At 52.5% G+C, this 19,165-nt stretch overlaps 1 protein-coding gene across 5 annotated transcripts in view; it reads right to left on the bottom strand.

Moving 5' to 3' along the window:
* NRG2 (neuregulin 2) overlaps window positions 1-19,165 on the bottom strand; it is a 199,531-nt gene that overhangs the window by 114,112 nt on the left and 66,254 nt on the right. The window contains exon 1 of one of the 5 annotated variants that reach the window (XM_075900100.1): window positions 9,619-10,547. The exons of the other annotated variants lie outside the window; for them this stretch is intronic. Within the exon in view, the coding sequence (XP_075756215.1) occupies window positions 9,619-9,706 (88 nt within the window). The 5' untranslated portion in view covers window positions 9,707-10,547. Of the gene's footprint in view, window positions 1-9,618; window positions 10,548-19,165 lie in introns of those variants that run through there. 5 annotated transcript variants of the gene reach the window in all.

Here is a 19,165-nt window from a genome sequence, read left to right as displayed (position 1 = left end):
TACTTAGACTTTCACGCCACACAATGACTGAAAATTCCTTACATTTTCATTTTTTTAGGATGTAATTATCAAATAAATCGATTGGAATATAAATATTGTACTTCCCTGTCAGGGTACGGCATAGAGAACAGGATAAACAAGTCATTGTCTGTGTGACACTGTAGTTTGTACTGACTTCGCTAATGCTGTAGCCTGTTGTAAAAGTAGGCAAATATCCAGACGAGTTGATGTGCTCCCTGGAAGACCTCGGCATACCCCCGGGGTGCACATACCTCTGGTTGAGAACCACTGGTCCTAATGAACCTTCACTGCGGTGCATTTTATGGCTTCTCCATACCCACAGGTTTTAATACGTCCTTCCATTGCATTTTACTGACGACTTTTCTCATTTCTCCTAAATCTACCATCCTTAAATCTCATCCCCTTGTCCTGCTCTGTTACGTGAACCTCACTGGACAGAATTCAGTATTCTGGTGCTCAGTCGTCATTCCATAGCTAGAGCCAGGAAGGGTTCTCCTCCGGGCAGAGTCCCTTTTTCCTGGCCATATAACTGACATCTCTCTAATCCTTGAACTTCTTTCCTAATGAACCTCTTCGACTCTGTTACCCAACACCTAGCGGGAGAGTTGATTGTAGATATTTTAGGGTTGATTAAATGTGCCTATCAGACAATCTCTAGGCACATTACAGGAACTCAAAACTTGTTACTGACAAATGCTAAACAAAATACCATGCCAGAGTAAAGTTCATCACATTCCTCAGGATCACCCCACAGGCAAAACATGCAGGATCCTTGCGAGGTCAACAAACTCTGGTTCTGATGGACACACTGGGAAAGAAAATTCCCAAAACTTGTAGCATCCCCCCTGCAGTATCCAGATCTACCAATCCGGGACCTGCCCAGAAACCCTGCTGCCATTAGTTATTGTGAAGACACAGAGCCCGTGTCACAAACAGCCAAAACCAAAACAATGGAGCTTAGTATATGGGCTTTGCACCCGGCAGTGGGAAGCCAGCACAGCCTTCGGAAACTGGAGCTCCATGCTCCACAGGGCTAGCAGCATTATGCAAGTGATCGACACATTGCGCATTAGCTACCAGGATGAAGATGATCCTTTCCTCCTTTTCTCTGCTCAGCCAGGCTCTTCTCTTCTCCGGCCCTGACAACGCTTTCTGCAGCTGGAGCTAGAATCGGTGGAAGGGCGCACTGGCCGCTGAACACAAATGTACAGCCTACACGATGAAAGCACTCGGCTGCAAGGAAATTCACGGAGACACCCACATCATCAAAGTACCGCCAGATTTTCAAAAGCGCTCAGATGGTCAGGCGCATTTTGGGAGCTGAGGCCTTTTGCCTGCCTGCCCTCCAACAGAGAGCATCAGGTGAGAACAGAAGAGCGGCCAGACTGGGTCAGACCAAAGATCCATCTAGCCCAGTGTCCTGTCTGCAGTGGCCAATGCCAGGTGCCCCAGAGGGAATGAACAGAACAGGGAATCATCAAGTGATCCCTCCCCTGCTGCCCATTCCCAGCTTCTGGCAAACAGAGGCGAGGGACACCCTCCCTGCCTATGCCAGCTAATAGCAATTGATGGATCCATCCTCCTGAATGTATCCTGTTCTTTTTTGAACCATTATAGCGTTGGCCTTCACAACATCCTCCAGCAAGGAGTTCCACAAGTTGACTGTGCTCCTCTGCCCCTGCCTGAGTAAGACTGGTAGGGCCATGGGTCTCTGGATTCATTCCAATGTTCAAGCCATTTCAGGAAGCACTTTTGGATAGCAGCAAACTGTTCCAACTGGTGAATTCTGAGTGCTTTTGCTGGTAATAGATACCTGCAAGGCCCTGAAAAACCATACAAAGCTGAAATACTAAACACATGTGCTGACTTTTTAGGAATATTTTCCTAATCAGTCAAAACCAGAGAATGTTAAAACCCTGACGCTCCAGAGGCCCTCTGCCTAACACCAGCGTGCAGTCTCTAGGAGCAGTAGCGGGCAGGCCTGCCTTTGGAATCGAGCAATTTCACAAGGTTGCCAACAACTGACAGCAGCTTTTTACGGGTGGCTCTGGGCTTGGCAAAGACACCGCGTGAGTGTCGCAGCAGCGAGGGAGCTGGAGATGAATGGCACATCCCACGCACTGCAGCACACAGCCAGGGGCCGTCGCCAGCCACCCACCAGATCAGTAGCACTCTGGTTCTCAATGGGAGAGTTATTAAAAGGGAAGCAAGCGACTCAGCAAGGCCTGGGCAAGACACCAGGAGCTGCACGATGGAGGTGAGCTGGCCACAGTGCCACGGGAGGTCGTGGAATCCGGTCAGATACGTGGGAATCTTTTCAGGCTTTGCTTTGGCAAAGAGATTCCGCTCACTTGGGGTTGCATATAGGGTTGCCAGAACCATCCCCCCCCCCCCACCCAAAAAAGGAGCACAGGATAATAAGTACTGCCTCTCCCAACCACTCTCCCACACTGGCAATCACGGCCCCGCCTCCCAGCTGGGACTCCCGCGATCACCGCCCTGGGCGCGTCAGAAGTGCAGGGGGCGGAGGGACTCCCAGCCACTTCCCCTACTCCTGCCAGACTTCTGAGCAATCACAGGCTCCTAGTGCCGATTGGAGCCCCGCCTTCCAGCCGCTCCCCCGCCCATGCCAGGCTTCCGTCCGGTGCGCAGCCGGAAAAATCAGAGAATACCGGACATTGCACATGTCCGGTATTCTCTGATTTTTTTACCGGACAAAGAGCGCAAATACTGGACTGTCCGGTAGAATGCCGGACACCTGGCAACCCTTGCACAGGCTTTGCATGGAGGGTTGGAGAAGGAGGAGCGGGAGACACAGAGAGATCTCCCAAGAACAGCTTAGCCACCCGCTGCCTTCCACAGCCATTCGAAATGCACTGAACACCCTGGGCGGGAGCAGTCCTGGCTTTGGTTTCAACCCCCTCAGGTAGCTGCAAATGGTTCCCATCCTCAAAGTGAACCTCAGTTGAAAACTAGTGGGTCAAACCCTCAACGGGGGTCAACTCAGCACAGTTCCATGGCAGCCAGCACCGCTAAGCCAAATTTACATCCACTGAGAAGCTGGCCTATTCTTTTGAACCTGTTTTTCTCTGAAATGATGGCCGTGGGCAAATCTGGGTACACACACATAGAAGCGTTTGTTTGAAATGACTGTAAACGTAGAGAATGTGGCAACACGCTCCCTTGGAGCGAGGGTTTCTATCAAACTTTCATGCCAGCTCCCCTGTGTTTCATAGGGTTTTAACACAGTTTAAAGTAACTTCTACCTCAAAAAGTGACTCCGGAGGGCATTCTGGAGTTCCTTATTTGTTCTGTCTCAAACCAATTAGCACCTAGCAAGGGTTTTTTTCCTAACCCCCAGCCAGATCGTCTCAGACTGGGATCTGAGAACAGTCTGGGTTCTTTCCTTTCCACACATCACCCATCAAATATTTTACAGACTAAATGATGTCCATAATCACAAGTGCAACTTCTGTGCTCCAGGGAGGCTACGAGGATCAGCAGGAGCCTGTAAAGCACTTTGGGATCCTCAGACTGAAGGCTCCACAAACGTCTCCTCATCACATCACTACCACTGGTCCAACAAAACATGAGAACACTTCTAATTCTTTGCAGGACCTGCCCAGAGATCCCAGCTAAGCCCTGGTGAGAGACTCTGCCAAACACAATTACCAATTTGTTAATTACCTAAATATTTACTTGTGGGGGTATGTCTACACTTGCACCCTCTTTCAAGAGAGGGATGCAAATGAAGACATTTGAAATTGCAAATGAAGCCGGGATTTAAATATCCTGTGTTTCATTTGCATATTTGCGTTATGGCGCTATTTTGAAATAAGAGTCGCTGTTAAGACGCGGTTATTTCAAGAGAAAACCTTTCTCCCAAAATAACCCTTATTCCTCATACAATGAGGTTTACCAGTTATTTCAAAAGAAGGTTTTCTCTCGAAAAAACCGTGTCTTAACAGCGTCTGTTATTTCAAAATAGAGCTATTTTGAAATAGTGCCATACCGCAAATATGCAAATGAAGCACGGGATATTTAAATCCCGGCTTCATTTGCAATTTCAAATGTCTTCATTTGCATCTTTCTCTCGAAGGATACCCTGAGTTTAGTACAAGTATTTCTCATTAACGGTGCCAAAAGAAAACCAGTTGCATAAACACCAGCCTCATCGCGGGGAAGAGACCCCTGTGGCCCCGACACTGTTTCAATAGCTTCCTACTTCCAAAGCAAGCCATGGCTAAAATGGGCCTGGTCTCCCAGCCACAAGATCCCGCGCCAAGAGTCTTCAATGGGGGGGGGACGGGTGACTCTCGGTGGGTTCGTGCAGAGCAGCCCCGACAGGCACTGGAACGGAAGGAACCCCTGAGGCAGAGAACCGGGGCTGGCCATTAGCCGGCCCTTTCAGGAAACCAGCACTGTGGATGGCACGGACGGCACTTCTTGCTCTTCATGTGACTAAGAAGCCCGTCTCGCCTCACCTTCTCCAGGTCCGTCTTCCTCTCCGACTTCCTGCCTGCCTGGCGGTCATCGCGGGCCAGCTCGCCCAGGGCACGGGAGGTGGGCGCTCTGGGCAGACTCGCCTGGCCTCAGTTAAACCTCTGCCACAGGCAGATTTCCTGGCCAGCCCTCCTCGGCTCCTGAGTCCCGCCTGGAACAGGTTTAAAGCCCTCGGCCGTGCCGAGTCCACGCTCAGGCAGCTGAGGGGAGCGTCTCTCTGCTCCCCCATCCTGAGCCAGCCAAAGGGATGCTCTAGGTGCTGTCGGCAGGCGCTGTCTCACATGGACTGCTGCACTAGACCAGGATTGCTGGCTGGGACGCTGGGCTTCCTGCCCCACCCCTCTAGCCCCAGGCAGGCCCTCTGCTCCCTGCCTCTCCACGAAAGAGGAGCAGCGAGTAAGTCAGGGCCGCCTATGCTGCCTGTAGGACTTGGGGTCACCCAGCTATCCCTTCGCAACACCTCAGCAGCGCTAGGAAGCTGGCATCATGGCCAGGCCTGAAGGGGCCCCAGGCCCAGACACTACAAGGAAATCATTTCTCCAGCGTCTCTTCAGACACTGTTCGCGTCCGGATCAGAATGCACAAACCAGGGCTCCTGCGTGGATTCCACCCCACGCAAACAGCCCCCTCTGAGAGCCAGAAGAAACGTAGCCCTTAACCATGCTGAAGCATAGCGCTCCCTAAAATTCAATAAATACATGGCCAAATTCATTCCTGGGGATACATCCACTTACCGCCCCCCCCTTAAAACACCCAGAGGAACTGCAAAGAGAGAAAAGCTGAATAGGTCTAAGGAGCTCTGGACAGATTTCTTCCTTCCTCAGTTCTTCTCCATCAGGAACAAACAGGCCTGGCTCCTGAGGTTGATCCTGCTTTGGGGTCTTCCCATCTTCATGGACCCATTTCAGGCTTAGCGCATGCCCTGCCATTTGGCAAAGTGCTTAGAACTAAGCCTACCCCAGGATAATACTTACCGCAAGGGGGCGTTCTTACCTACGCGGCACTGGGGAGTAAATCGTATCCGTCGAGAATTACTGGGCGAATCAGAGTTCACCTTCGTGCTCGGGTCTGATGCTCCACTCTTGGGAGATTCGTAATGTGGACAATTAGACTGACCCTTCTATTTCTAACCTGACGCTCTTCACCAAAGCACAGAAGAGCCGCAGAAAGACTTTCTCTCTCATGCAGATTGTCTCTGCCTGCTGACATCTCCCAGAGGGACATTACGATCAAATCCCGACTCTTGTGAAAACCACACACATAGAAGGACGCATCTGTTGCCATGTTCTTCAGAAGGGAGCGTTGGAAACCTTCCCTCCTCACTCCCGTTACACCCTGATTTTCAGAGTTTACCCTTCCCAGCGTGATTCGCGGTCTCCCTGCCTGATCGCCAATGGGGAACAGCCCACAATTCTGCACACACAATAGTTTCCGTGCAGCCACCAGAATGGAAGAGAGAACGCATGGAACTGCTCAGGAACTCAGCCAAAAGGTACTGCCCATTTCTCTTTGTCTTTCCCTTGCAAATTGCCCTCGAGCCCACAGCTGAGGGTCCCAACCTCTCGGGATTCCTCCCGTCTGGAAGTCTGGCTTCTCTTCCCCTTGTTTACGATGCTATAAACGCTTCCGTGCACCCTCGAGGGAACTAGGCGCTCTCCAGTGCCCTGGCATCATGCCATCTCCCCCTTGTTCATCCTAACAAGGAGGCTTCCACACAACCTTTGCTCCCCTGGTCGCGGCTCTTCTGGCAGCTGGTCTCCAGCTCTGGGAAGATTTTTTTCCCCTCCGGTCACCAGTGACTTTGGCCCTGTTCTCCGAGGTCCGTCCCATAAGTGTCACAGCAGGAAGGAGACTGGCAACAACCTCCCAAAATCTTGTCCTTCGCCACCCACCGCCCTCTCAGCTGCACTCCCACGGAGGCATTTTCCTCCAGACCTGCATCCCCCAAGTCTTCCACCCCAGCCTGCTGCAAGAGCAGTGGGCAGAACCGGCAGGGCGTGCCTTCCCTCGGTTCCTCATCCGCACACGGGGCTAGCCCGCCCCGGAGGTCAGCCTGCCGCTTGTGCTTTTTGCATGTCCGTGGACGCCTAAAGCCAACAGGAGCTGAAATCTGTGCTGGGAAACTCTTCCCCTAAGTTACAACCCTTCACCGGTGCTCCCGCCGGCAGTACTTCCATGCTGGAGAGGGAGGCCGCAACTGACAGATCTGGAGACTAAACTGTCCCTGTATCACCCAGCGCAGGTCCCGCTGCTGACTCACAAGAGGAATTTGTGTGAGCACTTGCAAGGATCTATAGACACCTCTCTGCTGGAAGCAACAGAGCCCCCCAAACGTCATTTCACATTGGTCACCAAGGAGTAACAATATGGTAACAGCACAGAGTCACTGAGATTGGAACCAATGACCCTTTGGTTACAGGCTCTATCCCCCATTCCTAGTCCCCTTTTCGATGCCTCTCCCCTTGTACATTCCTATAGTTTCTCAGCCTGCTCCAGGTATATTAAATGAGAAAGCAGATACATTAGGTGTAACTTTTTCCTCTATCACACTCTGGAAAATCAGAGCTTGTTCCCGCGTTTGTCACACAGTCGGCAGTCAGAAAGACCGTTCCCACAGGGCCCATCAGGCCTCACGGATCTCCCCTTCCAGGGGGTGTCCCAGGCTTGGCTACGAAACCCCCCCCCCCCCGGAGGGCTAGTTCTCCTCACACACTGGGGAGGAGAGGCCTTGCAGGCTCCATCAAGCGGGACTGCGTGAGGAGAGACTCCGGCCTTGTGTGCTAGGCCAGTAAGACATCTGCTTAGTACGAAGGAAGGCCCGCACTCTCGCTCGCTGCTGCCTGGGGAGAGCCAGAGCTGGAGGAGCCGAATTTGGTACCTTCATATTCCTGGGGGGGGGGGGGGGGGGAAGAGGGCCCAAGCCCCAGCTACTCAGACGTATTTAAGCACCCAACTTGCACACCTTTCTATGGGAGTTAGGAGCTTAATACCTCAGAGGCAATGGGACAGGGTGTTTAGCCCCCCCCCCCCCCCCGCTACATGATGCCTTCCTTTGTCTTCCCAGGGACCTTTCCGGGTTCTCCCAAGGGTGACAGGGTGGGAAGGGAGAGAACTGCCCTGCATGCAACTCCCAGTCAGATCAGCAGCAACACGGGGCACGTTTCTCCTCCCCAGGGAACCGCACTTGCTGGGAAATGGGTCCCCAGAGTGCCGGGGCACACCCTGCTGGAGGGCGAGTCGGGGGCAGCAGAAAGGAACCAGGCCAACCCCGGACTCTGGACCTCTCCAGGCTGGCCCTAGGGTAGGGGGCTACAGGTGGGGCCCTTTTCTCATTTGCTTTTCCCTCGGTCTCACTTGGAGCTTTGCACAGGAGGGCTGAAACCAACAGAGACATCACCCCACCAACGTTCCCTCTAATTTTTTCAGTCCCTGGGTGGAATAAAATTTTGTTCTGTGCACTGAGACATGTGCAGATGGGCACCACCAGTGGAAACACCGGCTGCCAGCTGCAGGAACTGTGGGTGCTCTGCTAATCAGCTGGGCGGCATTTGACTCTCTCCTGGGCTGCTGCCCAAGCTCTCAGCTTAGAGCCCACCTCCCCCAGGGCCAGGTACCCCCCGCCTGCAGCTCCCCTCCCCTAGGGCCAGACACCCCCCTCCTGCAGCTCCCCTCCCCCAGGGCCAGGCACCCCCCCTCCTGTAGCTCCTCTCCCCCAGGGCCAGGCACACCCCCCACCGCCTGCAGCCCCTCTACTCCAGAACCGGGCCCCTGCCTCCTGCCACCCCCATCCCAGATCCTGCCCCCCACCCACCATAGCCCAACCACATAGTGTTAGGTACCCCCCCATGTACCCTAATCACAACCCAACTCCCCAGGCACTGCCCCTCCCCAGTTGCGCATGGGACAGGGCAGACGCCACTCCCACCCTCCCATTGCTCTGAAACAGCTGCCCCATCATGGGAGTGTTTATTTGTGAATCGGAACTTTCTCCCTCCTCCAGCAGCTGGTTTTTAGTCCTGCAGCAAAGACGGACCCTTCTGTTCATGGCACCACAACGTAGCAGCTTGGACAGCACCCCGCACAGCCCCTCTCCTGGCTTCCCAACATGGTCACGCGGCCTGGGCACAGGCGGGAGACAGGGGGACAGCCCTGAAAAGATGATGAGCGAAGGCAGAGACAAATGCTGCCATCAGTTACACCAGGGAAAACCCAGGGCAAGTCTGTTCAGAGCTGTGGGAAGAACAGAATGTGGGTCACAAGCTAGGAACCCCCGTAGAGCTAAGCCATTGGAAAGTTTACCCCAGGACAGGAGTCCAGCTTCTAGTTTCTCTTCATACCAGTAAAAAGCAAAACCATTACAAAGCCGCGGCACTGTCCAGATAAATTACCAGACACAGCACATCAGTAACCCCCAGGAACAATGGAGGCAAGCGAGAAAGAGAGATACCACACTGCTACGTCGCCACCAGAACAGTCGTATTGTCCATTCTTCCCCAGCACAAAACAGTGCTGCAGAAAACACTATGAATGCAACGCAGCATGACCGTCCTCCCATCATCAGCTAAGCAATTACAGTGCTAGGTGCAGGGACCAGCCAGCACATCTTGCAGCGCCTGTAATTAACAATCCACTACCAAACCCAAGCATGGAGGTTTCCACTACACGTGCTTTTAGCTGACATGCAATACAGTTGCTTGAATAACGATGCAGTAAATTAAATCAGATTTGGTCTATGATCGTTCATCTATCCCAAGGTATATCCCCCCATGCCTGACCAGAGACTTTTGAATTGTACCTTAGGAAAAGAAAAAAAAGGATTAGCTTGAAACCCTGTAATTAGTATGTCCCGACTGGAAAGGAGATCAGGAGTGCTGCTATTTCTAGAGAACACACTGCCCCAAATTCTAGCTGGATTAGCAAGGAGGAGGATTTGAGAAAGCAAGATTTCTACCTGCCTCAGATATGAATGAGATGGAGACAGATTGGCTTGATAGATGCTATTTATTACTGCGGTGGACTCATGCAATCTACAAGTACACACTTGCCAGAGGGTTTTTTTTAATTGCAGTAAAATTTGTTAAAAATTGAAAGTACCTTTTCCTGGGTCTGGTTCTTTTTCCCTTTCTTTCCCTTCTTTGTTCTTTTTGCCCTTTCCTCTCCCTTTCCTCTTGTTCTCAGGCATTCTGGGCAGATCAAGTGTCTACAGTCTCAGTGAAAAAACAGTCCCCACCAGATCTAAATGCCCCACCACTGCTACGCCAAGCCTCACTTGCCAACTGCAACTTCCGACTGTTCTTATATTGTTTCTGACACAGGCAACACCCCCAACACTCCACGGGGTGGAGAAGCAAAACTTAACTATTTGCTTACTGCTGCCCCCGTTGTCAGACACCTAAAGAGAGGCAGGAATTATAGTGGGAAGGGAAGGAGAGGGAGAGCAGGGGAAACGCAGAGCTAATTTCACTCGGCTGCGATCAGAGCTGTCTTGACAATGTTAAATCCAGCTGCTTATATTTCCCTCACTGTGATTCTGCCTCTGGCCGGGCATACGGAACAGCTCCAAGAGGCAGCAGGATGTTACAGCCGTTTTTTCAGCTGGATTTTTTTTCTGTACCTGAGATCAAACAAAATGTAAATATAAGCCAAAGGCAGCAGCTCCCAGGAATGCGAGGCAGCATCGGGACTCAAGAGTCTCTCTGGGATGCTAACCCAGCATAGAATGGATGAGGACGGGTGGATGGAGGTGGCTTTACACGTACCACTTCCGTGGCCTTGGATCCTGGGACTGCCTGGGGACTAGCCCAGTTCCCTGCACAAGTCAGTGACCCAAAGGCTGCTCTAACACCCAGGAGCCATGGCAGAGTGAGAAATACCTACCGTGTCCTCCCCATTTCCCTTGAGAGTGGCCCAGGGACGAGATGGTTGTGTGATGTAGCCCAGATATGCTGCCTTAACACTCCTGGGGACTTCATGCCAGGAAAATCCCTAGCAGCCCATTAAACCTACTTCTCATCTCACAGATAACACCCAAAAGGACGAGCATGATCACCTCGTCTGACTTCCTGCACATCGCCGGTCCAGCCCAGAGCTGATCTTAGAAATTAGGAAAACCCAAACAAACAGCCCTCCGCTCTTCTGTCCGTGATCGTCCTTGCAAAGTCTTCTCCTGGTGCACGTGAACATGAAGTTGGATTTTATAACAGCACAGCCTGGCCCTTCAGGGTAGGTCTGCAGCTGGCCCACATCAGCAGACTCGGGCTCGCAGGGCTCCGGCTGACGGGCTGTTTAATAGCAGCATAGACGTATGGCACAGAAGTCACGGGAGGCAAAGCTCGGGGCCTGTCTGCTTGAGGAATCAGGGCAAGCCTTTTCACACTCTGGAATGCTGGTACATATAGGACTTTGCATGGACAATCACTTAACAGAAGAGCTGAGGGGCTGTTTGTTTGGTTTTTCCTAATTTCTAAGGTAAGCTACACATGCCTGTTTCTCCCTCCCTCCCTCATAAATTAGGGTCTAAACTACAGTTAAAAAGACATCAGCTTCTTCTGCAGGATGGGCCATGGGTTGCTTGCAGCTTTAAACTAGTGCAAATGGTGGATTCTTTGTCATTTTAAGTCTTTAAATCTTGCTTTGAGGGCTTCAGTTAAAGAGACACCATCTATATTGTATATGGCAGACTCTGGGGGGCGTGTTGGTGGGACTATGGCAAGAAATGTTTTCCAGAATTTTTTTTCAAGCCAATGAATAATCACAGATTTATTTATTTTTTAATTTCAACATTTTTCTCTTGCAAGGGTGAATGCGCATCCAAACCCCTGTGCACACAGGAAAGCCAGGGTACCAGATAGCAAAGGTGGATAAAAACAAAAATGAAAGGGTCCATCTTAGCCTCAGTGTCCTAGCCGTGGGAAATGCAAACAGCAAAAAAACCAGCATCCGTGGCACAAAACAAAATAGATCCGTGGACATTCTTGCAGTGTTAATGATCAACTCTGTGGCATGAATCAGAAATCACTCCCGGATATGAATTTTATCTTGGCAGGTACCGATCTTACATTCAGGTATGAATCTTGCTTTCACATCCAAATGGGCAAGCCCCTTGTACAGGCATCTGCGTATCTAGATCTAGTTGCAGGGTCAGGGCTAATAAAACCCCTTTCCTGCTGAACAATCTGAATGCGCTTCTAATGACAACAAATGGTAAGGCCGTAATAATACTTCAGAACTCACATGGCTAGATTCGTGTGATGGAACATCCTTACTGCAAAGGAATTCAGATCTTGTGTATAGTACCTTATCTTATCTGCACAGGCTTTAATAGTTATGTTCTCACCAGTCACTTAATGGTTAGCTTGAAACGGCATTGAAGACTTACTTGTAAATGTTGTTGTCGTTTTCCATTGAACCTGTGACATACTTGGCAGTTATTTTCTACTCACTGCAGCCATCTTACCTTTAACAAAGGGAGGGGCTATAGAGCGGAATTATATCTAAACTGAATTGATCCATAGCTAAACTGCAGCCACTTCTGGGGTGAACTGTACCAGTGCCCTGTAACACTCCACAACAATAGCCAACGGTAGGACATAAGCAGCGGGTTCCAGCCCACAAAGGCTTATGCACAACAGGACTTGGCGTTGCTCTTGCTGAAACAGACTAACATGGCTTCTGGAGCCGGCTCTGAGCAAGGTTCTCTGACTTGTCCACACTGGGGCCATGTGTTATGGCTGGTTGGGGGCATACTCAAAGTTGGCAACAGTGGGAAATACTTGCAGGGTTTCCTGAAGGTGCCCAACGCTGCGGCTCCCGGCCCGTATCTTCCTACATCGCAATGGTGAGCGAGGTGCAGCCAGTCACCAGTTACCCTCCACTCAAACTCTACCAAGCACCGGAGAGGAGAGAAATAAAGAGCTGTAATAACCAGTCTCTCTCTTGGCCCTGTCTCCTTATGTGCATTGAACAGAGCGGGGGCAAGCCAGGGGACAGACCCTCCCACACAAGAACCCTTGGAGCCAAGTCACTGAAGAGCAACCTTGCCTGCTGTCTGCAGAACGACCCCAAGCCTGTGACGGGCAGTACTGAGACAGAGATGCCCTCCTGCCAACCCCAGGTCTGTCCCCAGAAGGACCAGGGTCAAGGGGATCTGAGCCAGCTAGGTACTCAGAGTTGTCTCGGTCTACAATCCTACCCTACAGATGGCTCAATCCTGGATGGGCCAACGACTGGATTGTCAGTCGCAGGTGACACTTGCAGGGACGGCTGCGCCGCAGCTTCCTTTAGAGATGCTGGCAATCCCTGCACCATTTCACTCCTCCCTGCATCGTTTCACTCCTCCCTGCATCGTTTCACTCCGCCCGTTCTGAGTGCTCAGAAACATGCAGCGCTGGCTTGTCTCCAATAAGTTCCAGCTGACCAACACCTGGCCTCCACTTGGAGCGCAAATGGAACGTTGCCGTCCCCGTATCTGCCGCCTGCAGGCCTTGTGGCGCTTAGCGCGAGGCTACCCATGCGTGCGAAGACAGTGCCGAGACACGCGGGTTCTTCTCAACGACGGATAAGGGAACTCCGGCTCAGCCGGAGCATAGTCCCCCCGTGGAGCCAAACAGGGAGTAGCTCCCGCTCTCTCTCTGCATGGGACAGTTTACCAGAGGCAATCTTTCTCCAGTCCTTCTTCAAGCGCCATGTCTGAGAGCAAGGCCTTGTTTACAAGTGAAACTGGACCAGTTTAATTCAGTTTGGAAACTGATTCAGTTCAATTGGTGCAGCCTGTGCACATAGATAATCACTTGCTATTGATTTAGCTGGACTCGATCCCTACCAGCTTAGCCCTCCTCTCCCTCCGAGTGCCCTCTAGTTTCCCCTGTTCGTTCCTCAGAGAGCTTAGCGAGCTTTGCGCTTTCCTTCCAAACGATCTTCCCTGGTTTGTGTCCCCACTTCACCCCTACTGCAGTCACCTGAACAACGTATACGGGAAGCAAATCAACGGAGCCCTGGCTGGCCCAGAGCCCAACAACCGGTCGGGCTGACCCGAGAGCCAGTGGGTTGCAAATCCCAGGCCTTCTTGTGTGTCCTTGATATGTTGGTGCAGCTGCTATGGCCAAGCACACTGCAGCCTGCTCCAGAGAAAGCGGGAATTTACCTTCAGCAGTGTTTACACTTAGGTGATAGCAACGTGGCCTCTCTCCCACGGCCCTAGGGGCCAGCCTTCATGCTGAGGGCTGCAAGCCGGCATAGGCCCTGCGTAGGCTCACGGACTGAGCCTGAAGCAAGAGATGCATTGCAAGGCTTGAGCTGCCTTGGGAGCAAGACAACCCTCAGCTAGTGCAGCACGGCCGGCCTGGCTGCAGCGCTGCCTCCCCTCGCCCGGCCCCACGCGCACCCCAGGTGAGCTGCAATCTGAGGCCGGGCGGTGCTCTCCCATGCCAGCGGACCGAGTTCTGCAGGGCCCTGCCTTGGGCCAACCCACAGGCTATGGTGAGGCGCTCGCTTGTCGCGGTGGCACGTGTCAGATTCCGTAGCCAGGCAGCCCGGCCAGAGAGAAAGCAGGTTTGCTCCCAGCATGCCGCCCCGCCCCGCCCGCAATGCATGAACATGCCAAACACCGCCAAGCCCAGCGAGCTGAGGGTGGCAGCACACGGAGGAAGTGGGGGGGAGTGGGACTAGGTAAAGGAAGGTCCATTCTGCAATCTAGAGCCTCTGCCTTCCAACGACCCCATTGTCCAGGAGCCACAGGTCAGGTCTGCCTGTGAGTCGCCTCAGGAGTGCAGCGCGGCACGTACATCTCGGGGGGCAGCAGGTTTCTCGGCACAGACTTCAACGGGATCCACGCACCCTGCAGTTCTGGCGCCACGTGCTGCCTGCATTCTTCCAGCGGGCCCCACGGCTATCGCAGAGTGACGCAGCGTTGGGACATGGGAGCGAGGACCCGGCTCCGAGCAGAAGAGGAATGGCCGTGTCTAGGAGCTTCGGAGGAGGGGGGTTCGTTGCATTTCTAACAGGAATAGAACGCACTTGGCAACGACACAAAATCTTCCCCAGAAACATCTCTGGCCGTCCGTGAAGAGCAAAGTCCCTGCGCACTACCCCCGGTGGGCTAGATGGGGCAAAACGCTGTTCTGTGTGCGTTGGCGCCACACTCCGGAATCTGACATGCTACAGGGAAATAAAATCTACATAATCTGCCTTTTGAGCTCCATTTGAGATCTCACGCTTCACCTTTCCCCGCTTGTTGGCTCAGGAATGGACTCCCTAAGGGAAGCAGCGGGAACTCTACTGCTCAGGATATTCCAAGCAAGCCTGGACAAACGACTGGAAGGAACAGCTCTGCATCGGCGTAGGGGAGACGATATTTTGCAGACGGCATTTTCCTTATAAACCTCTCTTGTTCCAAAGACACTGAACATTTGCAACTAGCTTTTTTCGTTCCAAACCCTCCCAGCCAACACTTCGACACGCTGCAGCGACCCACTGCACCCGGGCAAAACGACGCCATATTCCACAGGGGAAACTGGGCAGTGGACAAGAGCAGTCCCAGGCAGAACCTGGCCAGGACCCAGCAACGTTGCTCCTTGTCATGGCTCCTTCCCCACTCTAGCACGATAAATGCAGAAGTGGGGGCCAGCCAGTGTACCCCAAAACCTTATCTCCCAGGCTTTGGTATAAAACTTCCCCCCAACATCGTAAAACCCTCGATTTTGGGGATAGACTCTCCACTGTCACCACCCAAATTAATAAAGAAACCAGGGGAGAGATCATTTGGGAAAATCTCACCCCTAAAGTAAAAAGCAGGACACCGCCACTAACCAATGGCAGGTTAACAAAAGGAAAAGAGAAAACTTTTATTATCACCTCAATCTTCCTGTTGCAAGCATAATGACTAGATGGAAAGGTCACAAAATATACTCATGGAGCAACTCCATGGGCCTAGAACTTAGTTACAAAGAAAAGCCAAACATCTTTTAAACAGTGCACAGACATCAGATCCCAGACCCAAGCCATAAACAATAAAACCTAATGGATTTATCTCAACTTTATCCTACTTACAGACAGTGAAGAAAGGGTCTTTGTTTGGAGGGAGACGTAGTGCCTGTCCCCCTCAATAGCTGGAGAGAACTGCCCAGAACAAAGGAGGGAAAAACCAAAAATTCCTTTGTCCCAGTTTGAAATTCCTACCTACATTCCTATTGGCCACTCCACCTGGCTAGGTAAGGGGCATAGTTAACCCCTTAGTCCCCAGGCTGCTGGCTAACTCTCAAGATCATACAGGACTATGTATGTACACTTCCTGTATTTTGTTCCAGCTACCCTAGACTAACACGGCTACATTTCTATCACTATTCTCAAGATCATGACACTCCTCTTGCAGGCTCTGCCATGGGATCTTGTGTGACCCAAAGCGGCCAGGCCACCATGTCTATGTCTTATTGGGAAGACGATGCCTGCAACAGCACAAGGCTGGCAATTCAGTGCAGCATCATTGGGTTTGTGCTGACTTGCTGCCCAGGACAGACAGGGACCTCACACTGTAGCTTGTCTTCCCGCACCGCACGTTTGCAAGCTTCTTTCAATCACTCCGCCATCTTCCCTGACTCTGTGTCACTTTTGATCCTTCCCCTTTTCTCTTTCTCCCCATGTTGAGACTGTCCCTCAGTCCTGCCATAATACTCCCACGGCCTGTCAGTCCATTTCGCTCTACTCTCCCTGCTTGCGCCATGTTGTGACACTGTTACAGGCTCCTCTCCGGAGGCCCAGGCCCTTGGCTCACCCCCTACTCCAATGCACCCGAAATGGACTCGCAAAACCATCTGCCATGCCCCTGCCCCAGCTGACCACATCCCGTCCTATTTAAACCCCTTCAAAGCCTTCTCCTCCTCGCCTCTAGACACGCAAAAGCTTTTACAGTTCAACGCCAGCCAAACTGCTAAAGCGTAAGACGCCCGGGTCAGCTCCTAGTTCGGAGGGAGCTACAGCAAGGGGCGCATTTCTCAGTGGAGCCGTTTCTCGCGGGTCTCAATTCACCGGAAGAGAGAGAAGACAGCGAGGAAGTATTGACGGGGGGGCGGATAACCCCACATGGACCGAAACCTGCGCAGCTGCACCTGGTAGCTCAAGTTTGCTCTGGCGTTCCCACTCTGAGGAGCTGACAGGAGCAAGATGGAGGCAGAACTATGCAAAAACTACCAGAGTAGAGTTAGCTGCTATAGGGGGCCTTGAAAAGGGAGCAAAATTTCAGCCCGGTGGGTCGGTACTCTGCCAACCAGTGGAGCACAGGGGTGAGCCGAAGGGTGGGTAGAAGTTACTTAAGATGATATTCTGGTCTGTGGGTCTGAGGCACTCAAGGGAGCAGCCCTACCTGCCGCTGCTGTGGAAGAAGAGAGATGCCAAAGAGGAACCTCGACGTGTCGACTTCTGCCACGGCGCTGCACGGGACACTGGTACCCCAGAAAAGGCAAAGCCAGCATGCGACCTGGCTGGAAGAACAAGCCCCCTTGGTAGCAGACGCTGACACCCTGAGGAGCAGAAGTGAAGGAGAGTCGCCAAAATGCCACGTCCGGCCGGAGGGGCAGCCCAGAACAACGAGCGGGTGAGAGGAAATCGTGTGGGTCAGTGAGGGGCCAAGGAGAATCCACAGGACTTCCTTCCTGCAAGGCAGTCGCAGAATGGACAGGCGGGAGAACTACCAAGCACATGCTGAATGAGATGAAGCCCCGACAGCACGTCAGCCTTTTACTGCCTCCCTTCTCCTAACTTCCCTTCCACTAACCGCACATAGCGAGGGCCAAACAGCCTTCCGGGCTGGCTCCGCTGACGTCGGGGACCTGTGCACGCTTTGTTCCTTCATTGCGCCTGTCTTGGACGGTTATTTCATCCGGCCCCTTTGTCACTTTTGCTTCCCTCCCTCATTTGTCTTGTCCGTCAGTAGCTCACTCCCTGAGCAAGGTCCCAGGGTAGCCGCAGCCTCAGCGTGGAAGCAGGAATCATCTGCGTCTGGTTCCATGATTTGCTTTGTGGTCTCATGCCTGTGAAGGCACGGCTCAGCAGTGCCACAACCCATCTGACTTGTCATCTGCTCTCAGCCCTCATCGGTGTCCGTGCTATCTCTTTCTAAACCGTTCCCTGGCATTACACAATTGCTTTCAGAATTATTCTTGCCCAAAGGTATTAGCTGAGTCGTCACAGATGTCAAACCCACATTATTAATTTCTGCTCATCCTCCAGCCTCTCTGCCTCTTTTCTTGCTGTTCTCCCAGGGCATTTGCAACATCTCTTCTAAAAGGTAATTAAGATGTTTCCTGCTTCCTCCTCTCGATTGCTTGGGAGATAAACATCAAAACAGGTCCCAGAACAGCCCCCTGGAGGGTTCTACCTGCTACCCTCCCTGCCCCAGCCTAGATGCAGCTGTCATTCACCCACCAAGAAGTCCTTGGCCCTTGTCACAAGAGATGTATCCAGCCCAATTTGAACGGATGTCTCAACTAAGATCCTTGTTATACCATATCACACTCTTCACTCAAAGCTAGTGATTTTCTATCTCCTGCTTTCCTTTAATTGTTTAATTACGCAGGAAGACGCTGTTGCTATAGTCTGTTTCTTATACACCCCATGGTGCCTGCTTCCAATGCCATTATCCTCCAAGGCCTTGTCTACACTAAAAGGAAGATTGCTGCTGCTGCAATCAATCTTCCAGTCTAGTTAAGACTCGCTCAGTCAAACTCAGAAGGCACGCCCACCAGCATCCAGCACTCCTCCTCTGGCAAGGAACAAGGAAAGCCAACGGGAGCATTTGCTCCTGTCGGCCTCCTGCTGTACGGACGCTGCCAAGCTCGGCTTAAGGAAAGATGACTCCAGCTATGTATCCTATGTAGCTAGAGTTGTGTACCTTAAATTGCGTGGCCAGGTCTAGTGTAGACCCCAGACACACATCACACCTGTCTCATCCACACCCACCCATTCCTTCCCCCATCACACCTGCCTCATCCCTTCTGCCCCCAAGCATTCCTCCCCCCACATCACACCTGTCTCATCCACACCCACCCATTCCTTCCCCCATCACACCTGCCTCATCCCTTCTGCCCCCACCCATTCCTCCCCCCATCACACCTGCCTCATCCCTTCTGCCCCCAACCATTCCTCCCTCCACATCACACCTGCCTCATCCGTTCTGCACCCACCCATTCCTCCCCCATCACACCTGCCTCATCCCTTCTGCCCCCACCCATTCCTCCCCCACATCACACCTGTCTCATCCACACCCACCCATTCCTCCCCCCACATCACACCTGCCTCATCCCTTCTGCCCCCACCCATTCCTCCCCCCACATCACACCTGCCTCATCCCTTCTGCCCCCACCCATTCCTCCCCCCACATCACACCTGCCTCATCCGTTTTGCTCCCACCCATTCCTCCCCCCATCACACCTGCCTCATCCGTTTTGCCCCCACCCATTCCTCCCCCATCACACCTGACTCATCCCTTCTGCACCCACCTATTCCTCCCCCATCACACCTGCCTCATCCCTTCTGCACCCACCCATTCCTCCCCCCACATCACACCTGCCTCATCCCTTCTGCCCCCACCCATTCCTCCTCCCACATCACACCTGCCTCATCCCTTCTGCCCCCACCCATTCCTCCTCCC

This window comes from Pelodiscus sinensis, chromosome 17 (assembly GCF_049634645.1).
Source record: "Pelodiscus sinensis isolate JC-2024 chromosome 17, ASM4963464v1, whole genome shotgun sequence".
NCBI lineage: Eukaryota > Metazoa > Chordata > Testudines > Trionychidae > Pelodiscus > Pelodiscus sinensis.
The sequence above is the reverse complement of the archived record's forward strand: the minus strand, read 5'-3'. Positions and strand labels throughout refer to the sequence as shown.